At 45.1% G+C, this 20,874-nt stretch overlaps 1 protein-coding gene and 1 long non-coding RNA gene across 4 annotated transcripts in view; one reads left to right on the top strand and one right to left on the bottom strand.

The window, feature by feature from the left end:
* The window catches only part of MOCOS (molybdenum cofactor sulfurase), a 397,435-nt gene that overhangs the window by 178,664 nt on the left and 197,897 nt on the right, over positions 1–20,874 (top strand). For all 3 annotated transcript variants that reach the window (XM_066579116.1, XM_066579117.1, XM_066579115.1), the window contains exon 6: positions 12,898–13,097. In XM_066579116.1, the coding sequence (XP_066435213.1) occupies positions 12,898–13,097 (200 nt within the window). The remainder of the gene's footprint in view (positions 1–12,897; positions 13,098–20,874) is intronic.
* On the bottom strand, positions 13,277–19,209 carry LOC136578922 (uncharacterized). Its single transcript, XR_010786686.1, has 2 exons — positions 18,374–19,209; positions 13,277–14,748 (listed from the first exon to the last, which is right to left on the bottom strand). It is a non-coding gene; the product is annotated as an uncharacterized lncRNA (long non-coding RNA).

Below are 20,874 nucleotides of genomic sequence, written 5' to 3'. Positions count from 1 at the left end.
TAGCATCAGTTTACTTGTACTGGCAGGCGGGCAGCAAGTTTTCTTTCCAATGGGTCAGGTATATTTGCAGTCTTGGTATTCCATTATAACCTATGAGGCTTCACTCACAAGCGGTTCTAGAATAGGATATGCAGGGTGCATGGTCCTTGAAGCTCAGCCAGTGTGTGGAGGGGTGTCCTTGTGCTCCCAATGTGTGTTGTGGTGAATTTCTTCTCTGTAACTCCCATCCGCCCATCTGATCAGCTCTCAGTATTCGGTATACAGCAGCATATTAGGCATATTATTCTCATGTAGCATTAAACATTGTTCCAGAGCTTGTTTCTCTATCCCGCTTTAGTTGAGATTGCTATTGTGCATGGGGTAAAGGGGGAGAGATTATATAGGGAGGGGGGGGGGGGGGGGACAAGGGATGTTATTGGGGAGGGAGGGGCATCAAAATAACTCTTCCTCATTACTCACTGACCTATAGGAGTTCAAAATACTCTGCAGTTTTGTAAAATTAGCCTAATAGTTCAGTTGATTTCTTTCAGTCTAATTAGGGCTTGCCTCCTCTAGTGTTTGGCCTATTGTGGGAACAGGGCCTCCGCTGTCTTCATGGATCCTCAAGGGCTGCAAGTTTGTTACTTTTTAGGGCAAACATTTGGATATGAACTGTGCAGCGAGATTGTGTCTGTTGTCCGGTGAAGAAGGGGGTACCGTCCATTTCCTGCTGCTGGTGGTGGCTGACACTTTACGACTGCTATCTGCCAGTATGTTAATGACCAAGGTTGTGCCAGCTCTCACAGCGCAGTATTTATCAACAAGCTTCGGCTTCACCCGAGTTAATTCAGTCCAGGTGTTTACCTGTTGTTCGCACAGCAAATTTTCTGAAGTGGTTACTTCAGAGGAACCGAAGAATAAAATCTGTCTACACATACTGTAAACGAGTGTTAGATTCTCCTCAGACTGCATGTACCGATGTCCCTCTGCAGAATGTGCAGCCCCTCCCACTCTACTCACTTTATACCCTTAAAGGTAACGCCTCTTTTATTCAAATTTACCCCCATACTGGAGGTTGCAGCCCTTTCTTAGCCTTCACTGCATGCTCTATCCCTGCAGTCCATGGCCGCTTCCTTATATACTTAACAGCCTTTCAGTAAATGCACACAGAGATCAGTTAGATTCTCCTCAGTATATACACATAGAGGTGAGGTAGATTCTCCTGAGTTTATACACACAGAGGTCAGTTAGATTCTCCTCAGTACATACACCGAGGTGAGGTAGATTCTCCTGAGTTTATACACACAGAGGTTAGTTAGATTCTCCTGAGTATATACACATAGAGGTCCGTTGGATTCTCCTGAGTATATACACATAGAGGTCCGTTGGATTCTCCTCAGTATATACACACAGAGGTCAGTTAGATTGTCCTCAGTATATACACACAGAGGTCAGTTAGATTGTCCTCAGTATATACACACAGAGGTCAGTTAGATTGTCCTCAGTATATACACACAGGTCAGTTAGATTCTCCTCAGTATATACACGTAGAGGTGAGGTAGATTCTCCTCAGTATATACATATAGAGATGGGGTATATTCTCCTCAGTATATACACACAGAGGTCAGTTAGATTCTCCTCAGTATATACACACAGAGGTCAGTTAGATTGTCCTCAGTATATACACACAGGTCAGTTAGATTCTCCTCAGTATATACACATAGAGGTGAGGTATATTCTCCTCAGTATATACACACAGAGGTCAGATCCTCCCATGAGGAAATCTTTTTTGATTTGGTCCCTTAGTCGGCTAGGTATATTTATGGCTAGTATTTGGGATTTTTTTTAGTTTATAGTAGGATATGTTGCTAAAACTTCCTATTGTTTGGGGAATTGCTCGGAGTGAGCTGAGGGGTAGGTTACTGATAAAATTACATAATCTGTAAAAAGATCTATTTTCTGTTGTCTGAATGACAATGGGATGCCTCTTATTTTGATTGCCTCCCCGAAGGACTTCATTGTCAGAATATATAGCAGTGGGGATAGGAGACATCCTTACCGGGTTCCGTCTGTTATTTCGAATGTGCTCAACAGGACACCATTAATGAGGTCTCTTGCTGAGGGCCCTGACTGTAGGGCTCTAATTGCTTTTGTAATATAACCTTCGAACCCAAATTTGTGTAGAGCTGAGAATGCATATCCCCCATGGATTCTGTTTAATGTCTTCTCTGCACTCGGTGTGAGGAGCAGAGAAGGTGTTCACAGCCTGCCCATTTTGAGCATTCAAACCAAGGCTCTTCTGGTGGCATCTGAAGTCTGGGGTTGGCATTATCGTTAATAGGCGGCCGGCTATGATCTTAGCACACAGTTTTAACTTGCTTTTAAAAAGTGATAAAGGCCTAAAATCTGACAAGAAGGACGTACTCTTTCCTGGTTTGGGAATTGCCACAATAGTGGCCTAAAGCATTTCAGGGGGAGAGCACCCACCTTCATGACCGCATTAAAATTTTCGGTCATATATTTAATTGGGCAGGGATGGAAAATTTTGAATTCATTGGAGTATCCATTTGGACCTTGTGCTTCTTCTTTTATAACGTTTCTTGAGGTGAAATGGGTAGATTTAGGGTCTCTGGTTGGTTTTGTGTTAGAGTAGGTAAGTGGATTAAGGAGAGACATTTATCGATACTTCCTTTCAGATGGATGTAAGGTAGAGCGATCCCCTTCTGGGTTGTACAGTTACTATCTGAAGGCCTCAGGGACGTTCTAGGATTGCTAATTTTGTGGTTACGCTTATAATCTATCGGATTTAACGTTATAGTGTCTTTAAATATTTCATTTTTCTCATTTTTATGTCGTGTTCCTAGCTGGATCATGGTCTCTCCTATTACTGTTTTGTGGGAGTTCCAGAGGATGAATGGTTTTATCTCTGGAAATGTATTAAAGTAGAAATACCCCTTGATGGAATTACATATTATATCTTGATATTTGGGGATTTTCATTAAATATGTATTATTTCTCCATGCTCTAGGGATTTTCACATTTTGAAATAATTTAAGGGTTAGGTAAATTGGGGCATGTTCTGACCATGTTGCCGTTCCTATTGAGGGAGCATATAGAAGTCTACAAGGAACAGGTCTATTATGGAAAAAGACCAATGTCTAGCTGAATAAAAGAAGTGTTCTCTAGAATTAGCGTTAACACATCTGAAGGTGTTATGAAGATCTTCTCCCCGCATCCAAGGAGTCAGGGTGTGTATTATGTATTTTCTTTGTGGATTGTTGGTGTCCATGTCCTTGTCTGCAATCATGTTGAAGTCCCCACATGGTACCAAGTTGTCTTTCTGGATCTTCTTTATTTTCCTTCCATCTTGTTCAGGAAGTGAATTTGTGCTGAGTTTGGCACGTAGTCTCCCGGCACCCCTGAATTGTTTTTCAGGGAAGGGCTTTACATATAAGCCCTTCCCTGAAAAACAATAATTTCAGTGTTTCCTTCACCCCTGCTAGTAAAAAGAATTCTCTGCTGCTGCACCTGCGACATCTGTGACACATGCAGCAGAGGAATTCTTCAATTCCCTACTGCAGCTGTCGCACATGTCAGCTGCGGTAGAGGATCCTGCTGACGGCACCCCGTCATTGGTTTTCAGGGAAGGCCTTTAAACATAAGCCCTTCCCTGAAAAACAATATTTTAGTGTAAAAAAAATGTAAAAAAAACTTGCCTGTCCGCCACTGCCATGTCCCTGCGGGGATGAAGAACACACGCAGATGTTTCCTTCATCCCCGCGAGGAAAAAGAATTCCCTGCTGCACCTACCACATCTGTGACAGATGCAGGTAGGGCATTCTTCATCCCTGCGGGGAATAAAGAATTCCCTGCCACAGCTGTCACAAATGACAACTGCAGTAGGAGATCTAGCTGACGGCATCCTGTAATTGTTTTTCAGGGAAGAGCTTGAAATATAAGCCCTTCCCTGAAAAACAAGAAGAAATGGTGAATAAAATAATAAAAAAGAAAAGAATACTCACCTTTCTTCAGCTGCTGGGGCTCAGCCGCGTCCAGCCGGCTCTTCTCCCTGCACTGCTCTCAGTAGCATTCAGCTGGATGATCAGCAATTAGCTCATCATCCTTTATTTATGCAGTATATGACGCTGGACGATTCGCTGATCGCTCTGTGAGGCACGGGACCGACCGCAGTCTGCGCACGTTCTATCAGTGTAGCAGACCTGAATTTTACATTTTCCTGGACAACTTATCACAGACAACGAACAGTTTTTATAGACATTGGAAAAAACACAGGCAAGGATTCAGAATCTAAGTATTACATGTCTGCAGGTCAGCTACTGATATGAACATGTTACCCGTATGTGCTGTGAGCTGTAAAATGACAATAATGACATTATAAGACCTGCTCAAGTATTAGCAGCCTCCATAATTCACTGGCGCATCTAACATTTTTCACAGATATTGGAAAAAAGCCTCCCAGTTCTACAGACTGTCCAGAAATTACTGGACGGTTGATAACCCTGTGTTCTATGTACAGTACAGGTCAACGGCGTCTTGTAAACAGTGTCGGCAGCGGAGAGTAGCATATGTGGTGCCAAAGCTGCTGGGATTCAGGATGGGCAAGTTTAGGCTTTTTTTTTTTCTGCATGTCCGCCGGCACCCGAATCCTTTGAGACGGGTGGGCAGGTACTCTTATAAGGCACTACTCGCTCAAGTAGTTTGCCTTAGCGAGTATGCTCGCTCATCTCTACTCGTAACTGTTCTTCAATTTTATAAATAACAAAAAGTATTATACTGAAAGTGTCAGCCCTTGGGGCTCTTTTACAAGGGTGTTCACATTTTTACGTTGGCCCCCCGCTACAGTAAAAACGTGTGAACAGGCACACATAGCTAATATTTGTGCGTTCGTTCAGACGGCCCGAGCCCACAATGTCGTAGGACGGAGGGGACAGTTTATCTCTGCTAAGCTGTCTCCCCCTTCCCTCACTGGCTCTCGTCAAGGAAAAGAGGCGGGATTGTAACAAGGGGGCGCTCTAATAACTATGTATAATATATCAGGGGTCAGTACAGAGATCTCTTCTATCATCTATCATACCCAGGACTGTAACAAGGGAGTGCTCTAATAACTAGGTATAGATATATCAGGGGTCAGTACAGAGATCTCTTCTATCATCTATCATACCCAGGACTGTAACAAGGGAGTGCTCTAATAACTATGTATAATATATCAGGGGTCAGTACAGAGATCTCTCCCATCATCTATTATACCCAGGACTGTAACAAGGGAGTGCTCTAATAACTATGTAGAGATATATCAGGGGTCAGTACAGAGATCTCTCCCATCATCTATTATACCCAGGACTGTAACAAGGGAGTGCTCTAATAACTATGTAGAGATATATCAGGGGTCAGTACAGAGATCTCTCCCATCATCTATTATACCCAGGACTGTAACAAGGAGGTGCTCTAATAACTATGTAGAGATATATCAGGGGTCAGTACAGACATCTCTCCCGTGATCTTTTTATAACCAGGACTGTAACAAGGGGGCACTCTAATAACTATGTATAATATATCCGGGGTCAGTACAGAGATCTCTCCCATCATCTATTATACTCAGGACTGTAACAAGGGGCACTCTAATAACTATATATAATATATCAGGGGTCAGTACAGAGATCTCTCCGATCATCTATTATACCCAGGACTGTAACAAGGGGGTGTTCTAATAACTATGTATAGATATATCAGGAGTCAGTACAGAGATCTCTCCCATCATCTATTATACCAAGGACTGTAACAAGGGGGCGCTCTAATAACTATATATAATGTATCCAGGGTCAGTACAGACATCTCTCCCATCATCTATTATACTCAGGACTGTAACAAGGGGCACTCTAATAACTATGTATAGATATATCCGGGGTCAGTACAGAGATCTCTACCATCATCTATTATACCCAGGACTGTAATAAGGGGGCGTTCTAATAACTATGTATAGATATATCAGGGGTCAGTACGGAGATCTCTCCCATCGTCTATTATAACTAGTACTGTAACAAGAGGGCGCTCTAATAACTATATATAATATATCCGGGGTCAGTACAGAGATCTCTCCCATCATCTATTATACTCAGGACTGTAACAAGGGGGCGCTCTAATAACTATGTATAGATATATCAGGGGTCAGTACAGAGATCTCTCCCATCATCTATTATACCCAGGACTGTAATAAGGGGGCGTTCTAATAACTATGTATAGATATATCAGGGGTCAGTACGGAGATCTCTCCCATCGTCTATCATAACCAGTACTGTAACAAGAGGGCGCTCTAATAACTATATATAATATATCCGGGGTCAGTACAGAGATCTCTCCCATCATCTATTATACTCAGGACTGTAACAAGGGGCACTCTAATAACTATGTATAGATATATCAGGGGTCAGTACAGAGATCTCTACCATCATCTATTATACTCAGGACTGTAACAAGGGGCACTCTAATAACCATGTATAGATATATCCGGGGTCAGTACAGAGATCTCTCCCATCATCTATTATACTCAGGACTGTAACAAGGGGGCGCTCTAATAACTATGTATAGATATATCAGAGGTCAGTATAGAGATCTCTCCCATAATCTAGTATACCCAGGACTGTAATAAGGGGGCGCTCTAATAACTATGTATAGATATATGAGTGTTCAGTACAGAGATCTCTCCCATCGTCTATTATACCCAGTACTGTAACGAGGCGGCATCCTCTGTTTCTACAGGAAGGAAGGTTTCTACACTGACACAGAAGGGAATTATTTACCGTAAGAGCAGTGTGACTGTGGAACTCTCTGTCTGAGGATGAGGGGAAAGGCTTGGATTCATTTCTTGAGCGATACAATATCATGTTGTGATTAATTATGCCTTCAGATGGGTCGGTGATCCGGGGATTATTCCGAATGCCAGATTGGAGTCAGGAAGGAATTTTTTCCTTAAATGGGGAAAATTGGCCTCAAGTCTTCATTCATATGTGTGCGGTACAAAAAAATGTTTTTAAAATGACGCAATTGCCAAAAAGATGAAAATCGTAATGTTTTCCTTCTGCATAACTTAGATTCTTTAAAAAATGGTGGGGTTAAAATACATATCACACCCCTAGCTAAATTCGATAAGGGGTGTAGTTTGCAAAATGGGCTCATTTGAGGATCTCTCTGTCATTTTGGCCACTCAAGGGCTCTTCAAGTGGGCAATGGGGCCTGAAGCACCTTCAAGGAAAAATGTTCTTCTGAAAGCCACTAGTTGCTCCTTTCTGCATGACGACAACGGATTAGGTCCACAATGGGTATGTTTCTGAACACAGGACAAAAAAGTCAATATAAATAGTATCCAGGCAGCTATACATGTAAAAAAGTAAAGGCTTTTAGAGTAAGAATCAATATAAGACCCTGTCTTATTTTCTGGGATTTTCATACATGCTGGGTGCCGGCTGTTTCTTACAGCCAACACCCGGTAGCAACAGCACTGATCAGCCGCGTGGCTCATCGGAGCTGTTAACCTTTTAAATGCCGCTGTCAGTTTTGCCAGCAACATTTAAATCCCTTGGTCCTGTACGGCCCCCGAGATGAGATCACAGGGAGCCGTGTGGGAGCTATTACAGCCAGTGACCTTCTGAAGGGCCCTTGGGCTGTCATGGCAGGATGCCCATCAAGTCATCCCCGTGGGGTGGCTTAATAGACTGCTTGCCCTATAGCAGTATGATGTAATACAAAATATGTATTTTTATATCGCTGCGTCTGTAAAAGTCCGATCCATTAAAGTAACTCCTTATTTACCCCACATGATGAGCATCATAAGAAAAAAAATAAAGAACGACAAATGGGCTTTTTTGGTCACCTTGTCTCCAAGAAAAAATGCAATAAAAAGCAAACAAAAAGTCGTGTGTATTCCAAGATGGTGCCAACCCAAACTACAAGACATCTCACAAAAAATGAGCCGCGCACAACTATGTTGTCAGAAAAATAAAAAAGATATTGCGTGCAGAAAATGTTAAAAAATGAAATATCCTTGGGGGAAAAACAGTACAGCAAAACAAAACGATATAAGTTTGGCTGTGTAGTAACTGTACCGACCCAGAGAATACAGGTATGTTGTTTTTGTTGCAGTTTCTGCGCTGTAGAAACAAAACGCACCACAAAATGGCGGAATTAATTTTTCTTTTCATTTCTCTCCACTTAGAATTTTTAAAAGTTTTTCAGTACATTATATGGTACAATGAATAGTACAATTGAAAAATGCTGCTGCTGCTTACTAAGACAGACGATGTATATACATATATTCTGGACATATGTATGTAGGCTCATGTGTATTGCATAGATAGAATTATGTATATCTAGTTTCCCATGACAGCCCCACCCTTTGCTTCTCATAGCAGCCAGGTGCTTAGGCCAGGCAGGCACATACTCGAGTCCTAATGACAGGAGCCTGATTTACTACACAATGTCACCGGATCCCCTGACTAGCTCAACGCCTGGTGCTCACGAGAAAAGGTATCATGAGAAGGCACTGCAGAAATAGGGGGTTGATAGAAAACAAATTCAATATCAGAATCCGTAGGCAAAGCATCATAATACATAACAGGAACAAGGTTGTCAACAGTCTTGGAGATAAATCCTCGAAGGCAGGGAGCAATGCAGCAGCCAATAATGGCAATAACAACAGAAATAGTCACTAGTGTCATAGCAAAAGATGAAACCCATCTGCCAAAAGTTTCATTCCACCAATGGCCAAATGGGTCAGAGATGCCAGAATATGCTGCCAATTCTTCAGAGAGGCTAGTGGGGCCCTTCAGTGCTTTAGTGATGGAACCGTCTAGGGATAAAAGTACAACAAGAATCACCAATCATTTTACAGACCCCTCCTTTTTCAGCTAGTAACCTGCCCAAGGCTAACCTATCTTGGAAAGCCATTGTCCAAGTCGGCCCTAGTTGCTCAACAAGACCATGGATGTTCCCTAATATAATTAATGAACCTTTGCTGCTTATCGTAAATAGAATTTATCCAATCTCCATCGTTGCCTAAAGAGGTATGAGGGATTCCCACCCTGCTGCAAGATGATTTCTGGCTTTACACTGGTTAGGAACATCCCTGGGGATCCCAATGGAATCAGTGTATACATGACGATCAAAAGAGCCCCCAGGTGAGTCGTGTCTTTTGTGTCTATGTAGAGTCTGGTCATGTCGCATGCCCTTCCTGTTGGCCTCAAATAATTGGAAGGGTAGAAGGATTTTGGCTAGAACACCTTCACCTTAGCATGATGGTGGAAGGAGAGGGTGTAGTTTACCATCTCCACATAACCACCGTATGTCAGCTCTAGCGGTGGTTTGATCATTCCAGGAAGGAATGTTAGTGACATCTAACACAAGAGTCGAAGGGCAAAACCGAGCACCCCGATTGTTGACATTAGTTTTACCAGAAGTGGAGAGTAAACAGATATAATTGACAGGATATAAGGCGACTCCAGATGCTGCTAAAGTGTTAGTTTAGTGGGAGGGTACAGGTCATGTAACCATCTACAGAGTGAGGAGTTTTGTATAGGGAGCGCAGACAGTCGAGGGCCTCTGGTTGAGTCATTTTATCAATGGGAAGGGATACTCTACTTAAGTGGGGTCAGCTGAGGCACAGGCAAAGAAGTCAGTTTTGTTGTAAAATGCTGCTGTGTACTTAACCCATTGAATCCAGTAATTAGGGTTAGTGTAGCTGTTTCTAAGCTGACACTGTCCTCCTATGTCAATTTAGGAATATATTGGACATAGGGGAACTAAGAGCGTGTAGAAGATAGATTCTAGAGAGCTATTAGGATGGGTCTTAGCATCAACTAGTTGGATCTCTCCTAAATCCTCTGCTGGCCACCTAGTAACATGTCTACCCTATAGATATAAGCCCAGATCCCCTGGGGATGGATTATGAATAGTTAATAGGAGGGGTCTACAGTCTTTAGCAGCCCAATCACAATAAGGACTGTATTAACCCTAAACAGGATAGAACTGACTCTCAGGGCCTTGGACTAGTCTCAGGGTCTTGGACTAGTCTCAGGGTCATTCTTTCAAGGAGACTTTTCCTATTTTTATCCTTTCGAGACAGAGCCTCGGTTGAAATCCTCAACTGGTACCAGTATTCCAGCCTGTGTCTGACCAGAAATTACAATCATCATTTCCCTGCCTGGTGACACGGAAGTAGTATTGGACATCCCTAAGTGGGTATGATGGTGGCTCAATGGGGCAATGTCACCAAAATCAAACTTAACTGTAAATCCTTCTGCAGACATATTTACATATACCGCGGTAGGGGTGCCTTTGTCCGTTGGGGAACTGCTGACATCATGATTTCAAATGGGAACCCCAATGATCATAGGCATAAGGCACAAAAGGATATACGGACTCATGTTTGGCCATGACCCGGCTCAGAAGGGGTCGCAGCTTCTTGCAATGTGATGCGTGAATCCAGATGTCTTTCCTTGGAGTTTCATGGACGTTTCGGCGACCACCCAGTCTCGGTTCCAGTCTCTTTCTGGTGTGTCTCTTTACAACCACCCAATCACCAGGGCGCGGGGAGTGGCTGCCTTCAACAGAACCTGGATCTGGAAGAGAAGAATAGACCTATGCAGGCAATTTGGTTAGTTAAGATTCCGCATGTAAGAGGTCCTAGTCATATTGTCATATAGGACCCACTACATGCTTTACTTATACTTTATGAGTGCACTGTTTAAAAAAAGTGTGTATTCAATAACGCTGTAACTGCTATGTAAATGCTATTACCTTGTAAGTGTTCATATATAAAATTATTTAGAAATCTAGATTTAAAAAAAAGTGGCGGCTGAAATTTATTTTCAAATATATATTTTAGTACAGCAAACATAAACGATATGAATCGGGTTCATCATATAGATTAAATGGTACCACTGAAAATACAACTCGTCACCAAGACACAAGCCCTCAGACCGCCATTGGTGGAAAAATAAGAGAATTATTATTTTTGGAAAGTGGAGAAAAACAATCTACAATAAAAAAAATGCCTCGTCCTTCATCGGTTAACCCTCCATATTCTAGTTTGAGCGGGTGAAGTGGGACCTTCACGGGTTGGAGACTGCTACCAGTATCTACCAGACTCGTGGCGCCTGCAATCCTTTCTCTGATGTCTTGGCTGATTTCTAGTGACTTTCCTCTGATGCCAAACAAAGTGGGTTAACGGGGTTTGTTTTTGTGAACATTTGTTGTAGAAGTTGTGTGTCCTGTACAAAGTTAGTATCCTCAGCCGCTGGCTGTAGTGTCGACCTGCAATCTGTGAAGAGTTCTAATGACTTCAGCCTGAGTATATTAAGCATAAATGGCCTCATATGGCGAGGACTGCACAGGGGGATCTCCCAATAGCATGGCATTCCCAAACCGCAGACCAGTTCTTTCATGATGATTCAGAGTATCTCAACTTTGATTACATTAGATCTGCTAAGTGTATGCTCTGTGGCTCCTGGACGATATCACCGACCGCTTAGCTGCGCTTATCATATGCAGCTGAGCACATCTCCACCCCCCCATACCGTGCACATCTCCACCCCCCCATACAGTGCACATCTCCATCCCCCCATACCGTGCACATCTCCACCCCCCCCCCCATACCGTGCACATCTCCACCCCGCCATACCGCGCACATCTCCACCCCGCCATACCGCGCACATCTCCACCCCGCCATACCGCGCACATCTCCACCCCGCCATACCGCGCACATCTCCACCCCGCCATACCGCGCACATCTCCACCCCGCCATACCGTGCACATCTCCACCCCCCCATACCGTGCACATCTCCACTCCCCCCGCATACCGTGCACATCTCCACCCCGCCATACCGCGCACATCTCCAGACCCTTTACCCTCTGTATCACCCCATTACTTGTAGTATGTAAGCTCGTTGGAGCCGGACCCTCACCCCTACTGTTCCCATCAGCTGATTACTATGTAACCGTGGGTCTGTAATGTTTGTACTTTTGTCCTTCTTTATCCCCCCTGTCTATGTAAGCGCTGCGGAATATGTTGGCGCTATACAAATAAAGAGTATTATTATATATTCCACCATTGTTGCTTTTGCCGTTCTCCTCTTTCACAGCTCTGAACTTTCTCTATAAGGACTATGAAGTTTATCTATTAACTCAGTCTTGTCTCACAATGGAAGGGATGAGCGCAGGGGGTTTGCCTGTTGCACGTGTCCTGTTGTCTTTAAAAGACATGATATAGATAATCTGATTAAAAACCACTACTCCCTCCTCCTCCGCGTTATCAGCTGTTTCTAACAGCTGACAACCCAACGTGCTTCTGATTGATTGCAGAAGCAGGGGCTTTAATCCCCCACCGTATTTTTACTATCGGCTGGGATTAAAGCCCAGGACCAAGTGCCGTAAATTTACTGTACTTGGTCCTTAATGGGTAAAAAAAGGTCTTTAAGTACAGTATACTGATTAAAGATGATTACAGGTGACTTAGCTATTTGTGATCTTCTTCGCTCTTGTTTTCGTTCGGCAGTATGCTCCTTTTATTCTGTCCTATTGTTACGGCACTCTGACCCTCCGAGCGCCTGGTGGGGTGCCCTGAACTTACCGCACCCCACTGTCCCTGCCTACTTGCCTCGACCCTGGCTAACCCCACACACCCACGCCCACGCCGCTGCACGCCGGTCGCCCCACGTCGCCGGGGAAGCCCTGACGTCAGAGCTCCAGGACGCCGAAGCCGCGGCGGCGCGCGCTGACTGCGGGACCCCGCGCCGCCCTGCACGGTAACACCTATTTCTTTAACAACATTCTTGCACAATCATAATTTAAACACTGCAATGCCCGTCCGCTGATTGGTCAGAAAATAACGGATATTTTGCATTTCAGGCGGAATGGAGAATATTCGGAATCACACGCATGCCCTGGCCACTTACACCTACTCGGTGCTTTCTGCTCTCCATTACACTAATGGACAACCTGTAATCTGCATCTACGGTGACACCGAGGTTCGGACTTGTGATCTGCAGGGTCCCATCATTAATTTTAACGTGTTGGATGAAACTGGAAGCGTAATCGGCTACACTCAGGTACATTTTCATCAAGGCTCACCTCTGTCTGTGAAGCCATGTCTTTGGTATTAAGTACAATGTATAATTCATGCACCGTGCCTTCATGGAATCTTACGCTCTCCTTACCTTACCTTTGCTACAACATCCTCACCAACTTAAACCTTTAATAATAGATAAATAAAACACGGACAACCAGGTTGGAACAAAAAGGCCGCGGTCTTTATTGATGGGATTTTATTAACACTTGGGGATCAAATGAAACAACACCATTAATAATAAATACCGTCTTTAAGACGCGCTAAAACCAACCACAATCCCCAAGTCCCCTTGCCCACCCGCCTAATGCGGGCTACAAATCCCCATCAATCAACCGCGACAGCCTGCAGGGAGGGAGGGAGGGAAGCTGCTTTACAGCCAAAGATGCCCGGTACCTCTTTGCTGATTACTTAAATGCCCTCTGTTCACAGCCCCCTCCATTCCCGTTATCCAATCACATAGGTTTCAACCACACCACTCCTGCCCAGCAACGGGCAGAGCTTCCCGCTCTTTTTAGGCCACCAATCAACGCCCGCTGCCAGCTTTACCTCAAAACAGCCTGGCAACGACACCCCGGCCAATCACAGCGGGAGACCATTACCAACTATTACCTGACAGAATGACCTGAGAGCCAAGTTCATTAACCTTTTAATCACCATAGCAGTATACATTATGGTCCCACATAAACCTATTGTATAACACCAGAACGCTCCCAGATCCCATGCGGATCTCCCTCCTGAGCGTCACTCGATCCGTACATGGAATCTTACGCTCTCCTTACCTTACCTTTGCTACAACATCCTCACCAACTTAAACCTTTAATAATAGATAAATAAAACACGGACAACCAGGTTGGAACAAAAAGGCCGCGGTCTTTATTGATGGGATTTTATTAACACTTGGGGATCAAATGAAACAACACCATTAATAATAAATACCGTCTTTAAGACGCGCTAAAACCAACCACAATCCCCAAGTCCCCTTGCCCACCCGCCTAATGCGGGCTACAAATCCCCAACAGGCCATGTCATAACCAATGACAAGGCCCCCCACAGACAGCGCAGCCTTTTCAACCATTGCCTGTAAATCAGCATTAAAAATGTCCAACCAATGTCTGACAAATGGACTAAATCGTCCCTGAACAGACCAGCAATGAATCCCTCAAGCTCTGTATGCCTAAAAGAAAACCCTGAAACACTACCTAAAAACCTTGCCATGGCATGATTCACTCTTTTCGGATCCTCTCAATATACTTAAACTCCGGCAATGTCAACAACAAACGCGGAATTATTTCTGAAAAAAAAAAAAAAAAAAAAAAAAACAAAACCAAAACCGAACTAGGGAACCTATCCCTAACCCTCACCCATCCCAACTTCATTTCCCTTAACAGCGCCAATGTGCTGCCCTTTCCCACATCGTTACCTCCCAAATGAATGATCAGAATATCAGGTACAGGCCAAATAGCTAGCTTTTGAATCAGCTCTGACATCAATGAGCCCCAACGCATACCTCGGCGTCCGGCCCAATAAATAACGAAGTCCCAAGAGCTCGGAATAACAACGCTCCGCAGCACGCTGCTTAGCCAAGAAAACAAACGAATGGCCAACTATCCAGACAATCGTTCTCATAGGACCTGTAAAGAGAGAAAAATTAAACAGCCATCTGTCCGGTCGCCACATAACTTAAACATTTCTTTAAAACCATATTAAACTAAAACCTCAATACCGACTGTCCCTCTGCATGCATAAGCAGTGAACCTGGAATCAGGGGCCGCATCGACAAAACGTCTGATACGCCTTAACCGGACATAGATCCGCACACTCATTCGCAAACAGCCGAATCCACACTCCTTTCCCCGACCTGTCAGTCTTCGTATGTCTCAAGAGAACTTTGATAAAATTCCCTTGGTCAGAGACATCTGAACACAGCAGCGGAGAAAGTGATGTCCTGGCTAAAGATAAAAACTCCCCCATCCTTAATGCCCCAAAGTAGGCCAACAAAAAGGCGCACTTAAACAACTGCACCTCATAAGCTGACCTACATACGGATGAAAGGGAACGGACTAATTCTCCCAGTAAAACAAATGAAATAGCCGACCGCTTATCTGGAGAACATGCCACAGATTTGAAACCTTTTGGTAACTGCTTAATCTGGAACAGAGCATTAATGGGTAGAAGGTTTTTCCATTTCTGAAAGAAAGAAATCCCAGCCAATAACTTAACTACAGAATTATATGACAACTGGGACTGAAATTTCTCACACACATAGCCAATAAAACCTTGCACCTCCTGCGTATCATCCCGGAATCCTTTCCTTCCACAAAAGAGTACCCAATCCTTCCATGCCGCCACATAACCGTGCCACGTCCCAGGTGAGACAGACCGTGACAGCATCGAGAAGACTAAATCGTCTGCGGATCCCAAAGGCAGTCCGGACAACAGACTCCTGCAATATCCGCTCCGGGCAATGCTTCCCTGAAGGACTGCATCTGTAAGCAAGATAAAATCCAGCAGTCCCACTAACGCGACTTACACCCTCTTTAATGCGCAATATTATATTAAATTTTAAACATAAGCGGACCAACACACGAATAAGCTGCATTGCCAATTCTGATTTGTCAGACACACAATTAAGCGCGATCGCCAACCTTCTGTCATCTGAACAGAAGCAAATCCGCCTGTTGGCTAACTGTTCGCCCCCTAATTGCAACAACACTGCAAAAGGAAATAGTTGAACTAGCAATCTATCCTTGATAAACCCGTTACCTTTCCAAGCCGCATGCTAACACCCCGCCGACCAACTCTGCTTATAAATTACACCAAAACCAATTGCCGACGCTGCCACTCCTATGCCGAGCTCATCAGCCTGCACCACCGATTGGAACGCAGATTGACCATTAAAATCAACTAAAAACTGGAGCCAAACTGCCAAATCCTGCTTCAGCCCTGCTGACAGCCGAACATGCGACCATGGCGATTTCAATCCTCTCATCGCCTCGAATACCCACCGCGAAAAGCACCGGCCTAACACCATCACCCTTGCCGCAAAGGCAAGCAGTCCAGCTAGTAGCTGTAAATCTTACAAAGTGGCCTTCTTTCTGTGCAAAATTTGACTAAACAAGCCGACAACCTCAACACCTTAGCCATAGGAAGTTGGAAAATCATAGCGACAGAATCAATTACTACACCTAAAAATTCCAGACGTTAATATGGAAAAACAGTTTTTTCCACCGAAAGTGGAACACCAAATTGCTGCATTCTGGACATAAAGCCCTCTAAAACCAACTCACAATCTGAGCTGCCAGCCTTCCCGATGAACAAGAGGTTGTCCAGGTAATGCATTACACCAACACATGGGAACTCTTGCCTTATAACCCACTCCAAAAAAGAGGAAAATAATTCAAAATAAAAACACGAAGCCTTAAACCCCCTGGGCAAAGCCATATCGAAATAAACACAACCTTCAAATTGAAACCCCAAAGAGTTAAACCCGGCCTGACACACAGGCAACAACCTGAACGCAGATTGAATATCCACCTTGGCCATTAATGCTCCGATCCCAAACTGACGCAACAAAATCAAAGCATTGTCAAACGATGCATATTTTACCGGAAACTCATCCGCATTAACCTCGTCATTCAGAGAACCACCTTCCGGATAAGACAAGTGGTGTATCATCCGGAAGGAGTTAGGCTCCTTCTTCGGAACCAAACCTAATGGAGAGATACGAAAATTCTGAAAAGGAGGGGGAGCAAATGGACCTGCAACCTGGCCCTCTTGGACCTCCTTCAAAATCTTCTCTCTCACAACAGCAGGACATTTAGCAACAGAGACCAAATTATTAGTCCATAAACAACCCGGTCCTTTAAACTCTGGTACAAAGAATCCATTCCGAAAACCCTCCTTAACGAGGTTGGCCTTCCAACGGACGGGGTACCTCTCTAACCAGGGTAGCATGCTTGCCAGCCTCACCAAAGTCGTGGCCCTTGCTGGGAGCGTCACGTGACAGCGATGCAGCTGGAAAGGAGGCAGCCTTTTAAAAACATTTAATGGCCGGGTGTAATCCGCCACAAAAGGAGCATTCATGCTTATATTTGCAATTAAGCAGCCATTTACATTGACCCTCATTAAAAGCAAAACACACCCCTCGGCGCGTGGGCGTGTTGCTCGCCCCCTGCTGCCTGCACAAGATAGGAGGCCTTGCAGGCAACAGAAGGTTTAGCCACAAGCCCACATCCTTCACTCCCCACTTCAAATGTGGATAAATAGCAAGCTTTGACGGAACATCATGTCATAACTAAACCATGCTGTTTCTCCAAAATTCCTGTATGCTTCCAGGATAATGTCGACATGTTGGAACAAACCAGCCGCACTCACTTGCGACCGTTCCAACAATACCGCAGCGCAAATACAAAACGCCTGAAGCCAGCTGCTAAAATGCTTCGGGTGTCTAAACTCCTCCTCTTTCTCCTCCGGTTTTTTATCCGCCTTCACCGATTCCTTTCCCACAGACAGTAGGGACATCACATCCACCAACTCGCCTTTCCATATCCGTTCCTTAACCAATAGAGGCAGATGGAAACCCAAAGGAGAAATTTCACAAACCAGCGCTTCTTTGAAGCACGAGTGATTCACTCCTGCTGCCCTGTCCAACTCCGGAATCGCCGGAGTTGTATCCCAGGACATTGCAGGAGCCAAGCACCCTGCTCCAGGTCCGCCTTGACCTGGTGATTTCTGCAGCTGAGACCCCGTCTCCCCTGCCTGCGTTATGCGTGACAAACGCAGCAGCAATTCCTCCAGGAGAGGGTTAATCTGCTGGATAGGATTAAGGGGCTGGGAAGGGTTAAGTGGTTGGGCAGAGCTAAGGGGCTGGGAAGGGTTAATGGGTTGGGCAGAGCTAAGGGGCTGGGAAGGGTTAAAATTATGCATAACATTAGCCAACAGTGATGAATTCACCAGCTGGGCAGATTGAACTGGTCTGTAAGAGTTAATATGCTGCCCACTGACCCTCGCCTGGGAAGCTGGCTGGGGAGGCACAGCTGGCTGCCGAGCAAGCACTTGCAGCATAGGGTTAACCTGCTTGGAACATAACCCGGGCCCTGAAGGATCCATTAACTGATGGGGGCCAACAGGCAGGGAGGGAACTGTATGCAGGAGAGAACATATGGACCCTAGTGTCTCCCCCTCCCTCTCCCCTGTTCCAGCACTGCCCGCAGCATAAATGCCCCCCCCCCCCCCCCCGGCCCCCAGCACGCTCACCGTTAGATGTCCCTTCACCGGCACCCTGTTCACGAACGGCACCTGCCAACGATGCCCCTCGGCTCTGCGACACTTCCTGCGCAGCCCTTCTCCTCGCGCTTCTCCTCCTCGGTGGCGTGTAAGCCCTGGTCCTCTTCCTCTGGCGCTTCTGTGATGTCATCTCCCGGGGCCTCTCTTCTCCTTCCGGAGCATACAATCCAGGGTCCACTGTAGCAGACAGCTCAAGCACATCCTGTTCAGCGCCCTCTAGTGCTTCCTGCTCTACATCACCCATGTTAATAACAGGATCCTCTGGTTCTGGCTCCAGAACCCCGGCTGACAAACCGAAGTGCTCACTGATGGCAAAGGCAAGGTCCAGCAGCTGCGTAGCCATTCTTCACCTCCAGCCGACTCCGCTCTGATGACTAACTGCCGCAGTAAGTCCTCCATCCTCACAAAGCGTCTGTATCCAAGCTGCTTTACAGCCAAAGATGCCCGGTACCTCTTTGCTGATTACTTAAATGCCCTCTGTTCACAGCCCCCTCCATTCCCGTTATCCAATCACATAGGTTTCAACCACACCACTCCTGCCCAGCAACGGGCAGAGCTTCCCGCTCTTTTTAGGCCACCAATCAACGCCCGCTGCCAGCTTTACCTCAAAACAGCCTGGCAACGACACCCCGGCCAATCACAGCGGGAGACCATTACCAACTATTACCTGACAGAATGACCTGAGAGCCAAGTTCATTAACCTTTTAATCACCATAGCAGTATACATTATGGTCCCACATAAACCTATTGTATAACACCAGAACGCTCCCAGATCCCATGCGGATCTCCCTCCTGAGCGTCACTCGATCCGTACATTCGCTGCGGTTGTATTTACTTATGTCAGATTTACACGACACTTTGTTTTTGTCCTTTTGAGTAAGATATTCTGGTAAGTTCTAGTTTCCTAACAAATGTCAGTGATTTAAAGGGGTTCTGACACGAATCAGATTTTTATGCTTTAGCAGCCATTGTTCCCTGGTCTGCCTAATGGACACAGGGAACCCACGATTAATGGCTGCTAAAGCATAAAAATCTTATACTTACCTTTTTTCTTATTGTTGTTGTGCAGCGGGGTCATCTCCCAGCAGGCTCTTCTTCTTCCTCCGATGAGCCGCCCCCCTCTGGGCAACCGCGCATGCGCAGAAGACAGGTGCCCTCTGACAGGAGTCAGGACGGGCCGCCTCCCCACTGCGCACGCGCAGCACTCGGGAGTTCAGCCAGGACGGACGGGCCGCCCACAGCAAGCACTGCTTATGACATGCTTGCTGTGGGCGGCCCGTCCATTCACCTCGGAAGTGGCTGACAGACGGAGCAGAGCAGGAAGCGGTCATTTTGACCGCTCCAGCTCTGCTTCTAGAAGCCACAGAAGAAGATGCCGGATGGAGGGGACATGCCTGGTGATCGGACCTGGCCAGGCAAGGTAAATTTTTGTTTTTTCATGTCAGAACCCCTTTATGGTTCAAACGCTTTTTATTTGATCGTACAATCAATCAATAAGAACAACATCTTACACAGTCACAGCAAAAAAAAATAGAAAAATAATTTTTGTTCATATAACTTTCACTATATGAGTATCAAATCTTCCTTATATAGAACTATATCCAACATCAGCAAAATAGTTTGAGGAGGTCCTCGAGAGGAGAGCCTCCCTGTGCAGGTATAAAATATCAGGACATAGAGTAGCGAAAGCCATCAAGTATTCAAGGTAGAGATAGAGAAAATTGAAAAGGAAAAAAAAGAAGAGAAGAAAAAAAAGGAAAAGAAAGGCTTCTCTGTGTTCGGCAGGTCGGGCCGCCCGCCCTAATTATATAATCTTTTGCTAGTTTCTTACTGGTTTAAGGGTTAATTTCCCCTCTAAGGAGCCAGTCACTAAGTCGACTGGAAGAACGTATTGTTAGCCATACCGCCCAGGTTGCATAATACTTTTGAAATCTGTTGTCATCTGTAGCTATGGTTTCTTCTAATTGCCTCAGCGTGTCCACAGCTTCCAACCATAGTACTCTGGATGGGGGTGTTATTGATTTCCATAGCCTCGGAATTACCTGTCTTATGGCCAGAATGAAAAATCTTAGCAATCCTCTCCTTGCGCCTGAGATGGAACCCGGGAAAATCGACAGAAGGGCCAGCTCAGGGGAGAAGGTGATCCCAGCATGCGTCAGTGCGTTGTAAAGTTTATTTACATCTGTCCATAGACTATGGATCAAAGGGCACGACCACCATATGTGGAGGAAAGTACCCTCCTCTACTAGGCATCTCCAGCATCTATCTGTTTGCTGTGGGTATATCTTGGCTAGTTTTGATGGAACTCTATACCATTGAGAGATCAATTTGTAGTTTGTTTCCTGAAGTTTGTTGGAAATAGATAATTTATGTGTTAAAGTTAATGCCTTTACCCAATCTCTTTCTGATATTGGGTGCCCCAACTCCCTTTCCCAGTGCGATTTAAACCCCGCTTTTTCGTCCTTTGTCTC

This window comes from Eleutherodactylus coqui, chromosome 9 (genome assembly GCF_035609145.1).
Source record: "Eleutherodactylus coqui strain aEleCoq1 chromosome 9, aEleCoq1.hap1, whole genome shotgun sequence".
In the NCBI taxonomy this organism is placed as follows: Eukaryota; Metazoa; Chordata; class Amphibia; order Anura; family Eleutherodactylidae; genus Eleutherodactylus; species Eleutherodactylus coqui.
This window is presented reverse-complemented; position numbering and strand designations above follow the sequence as displayed.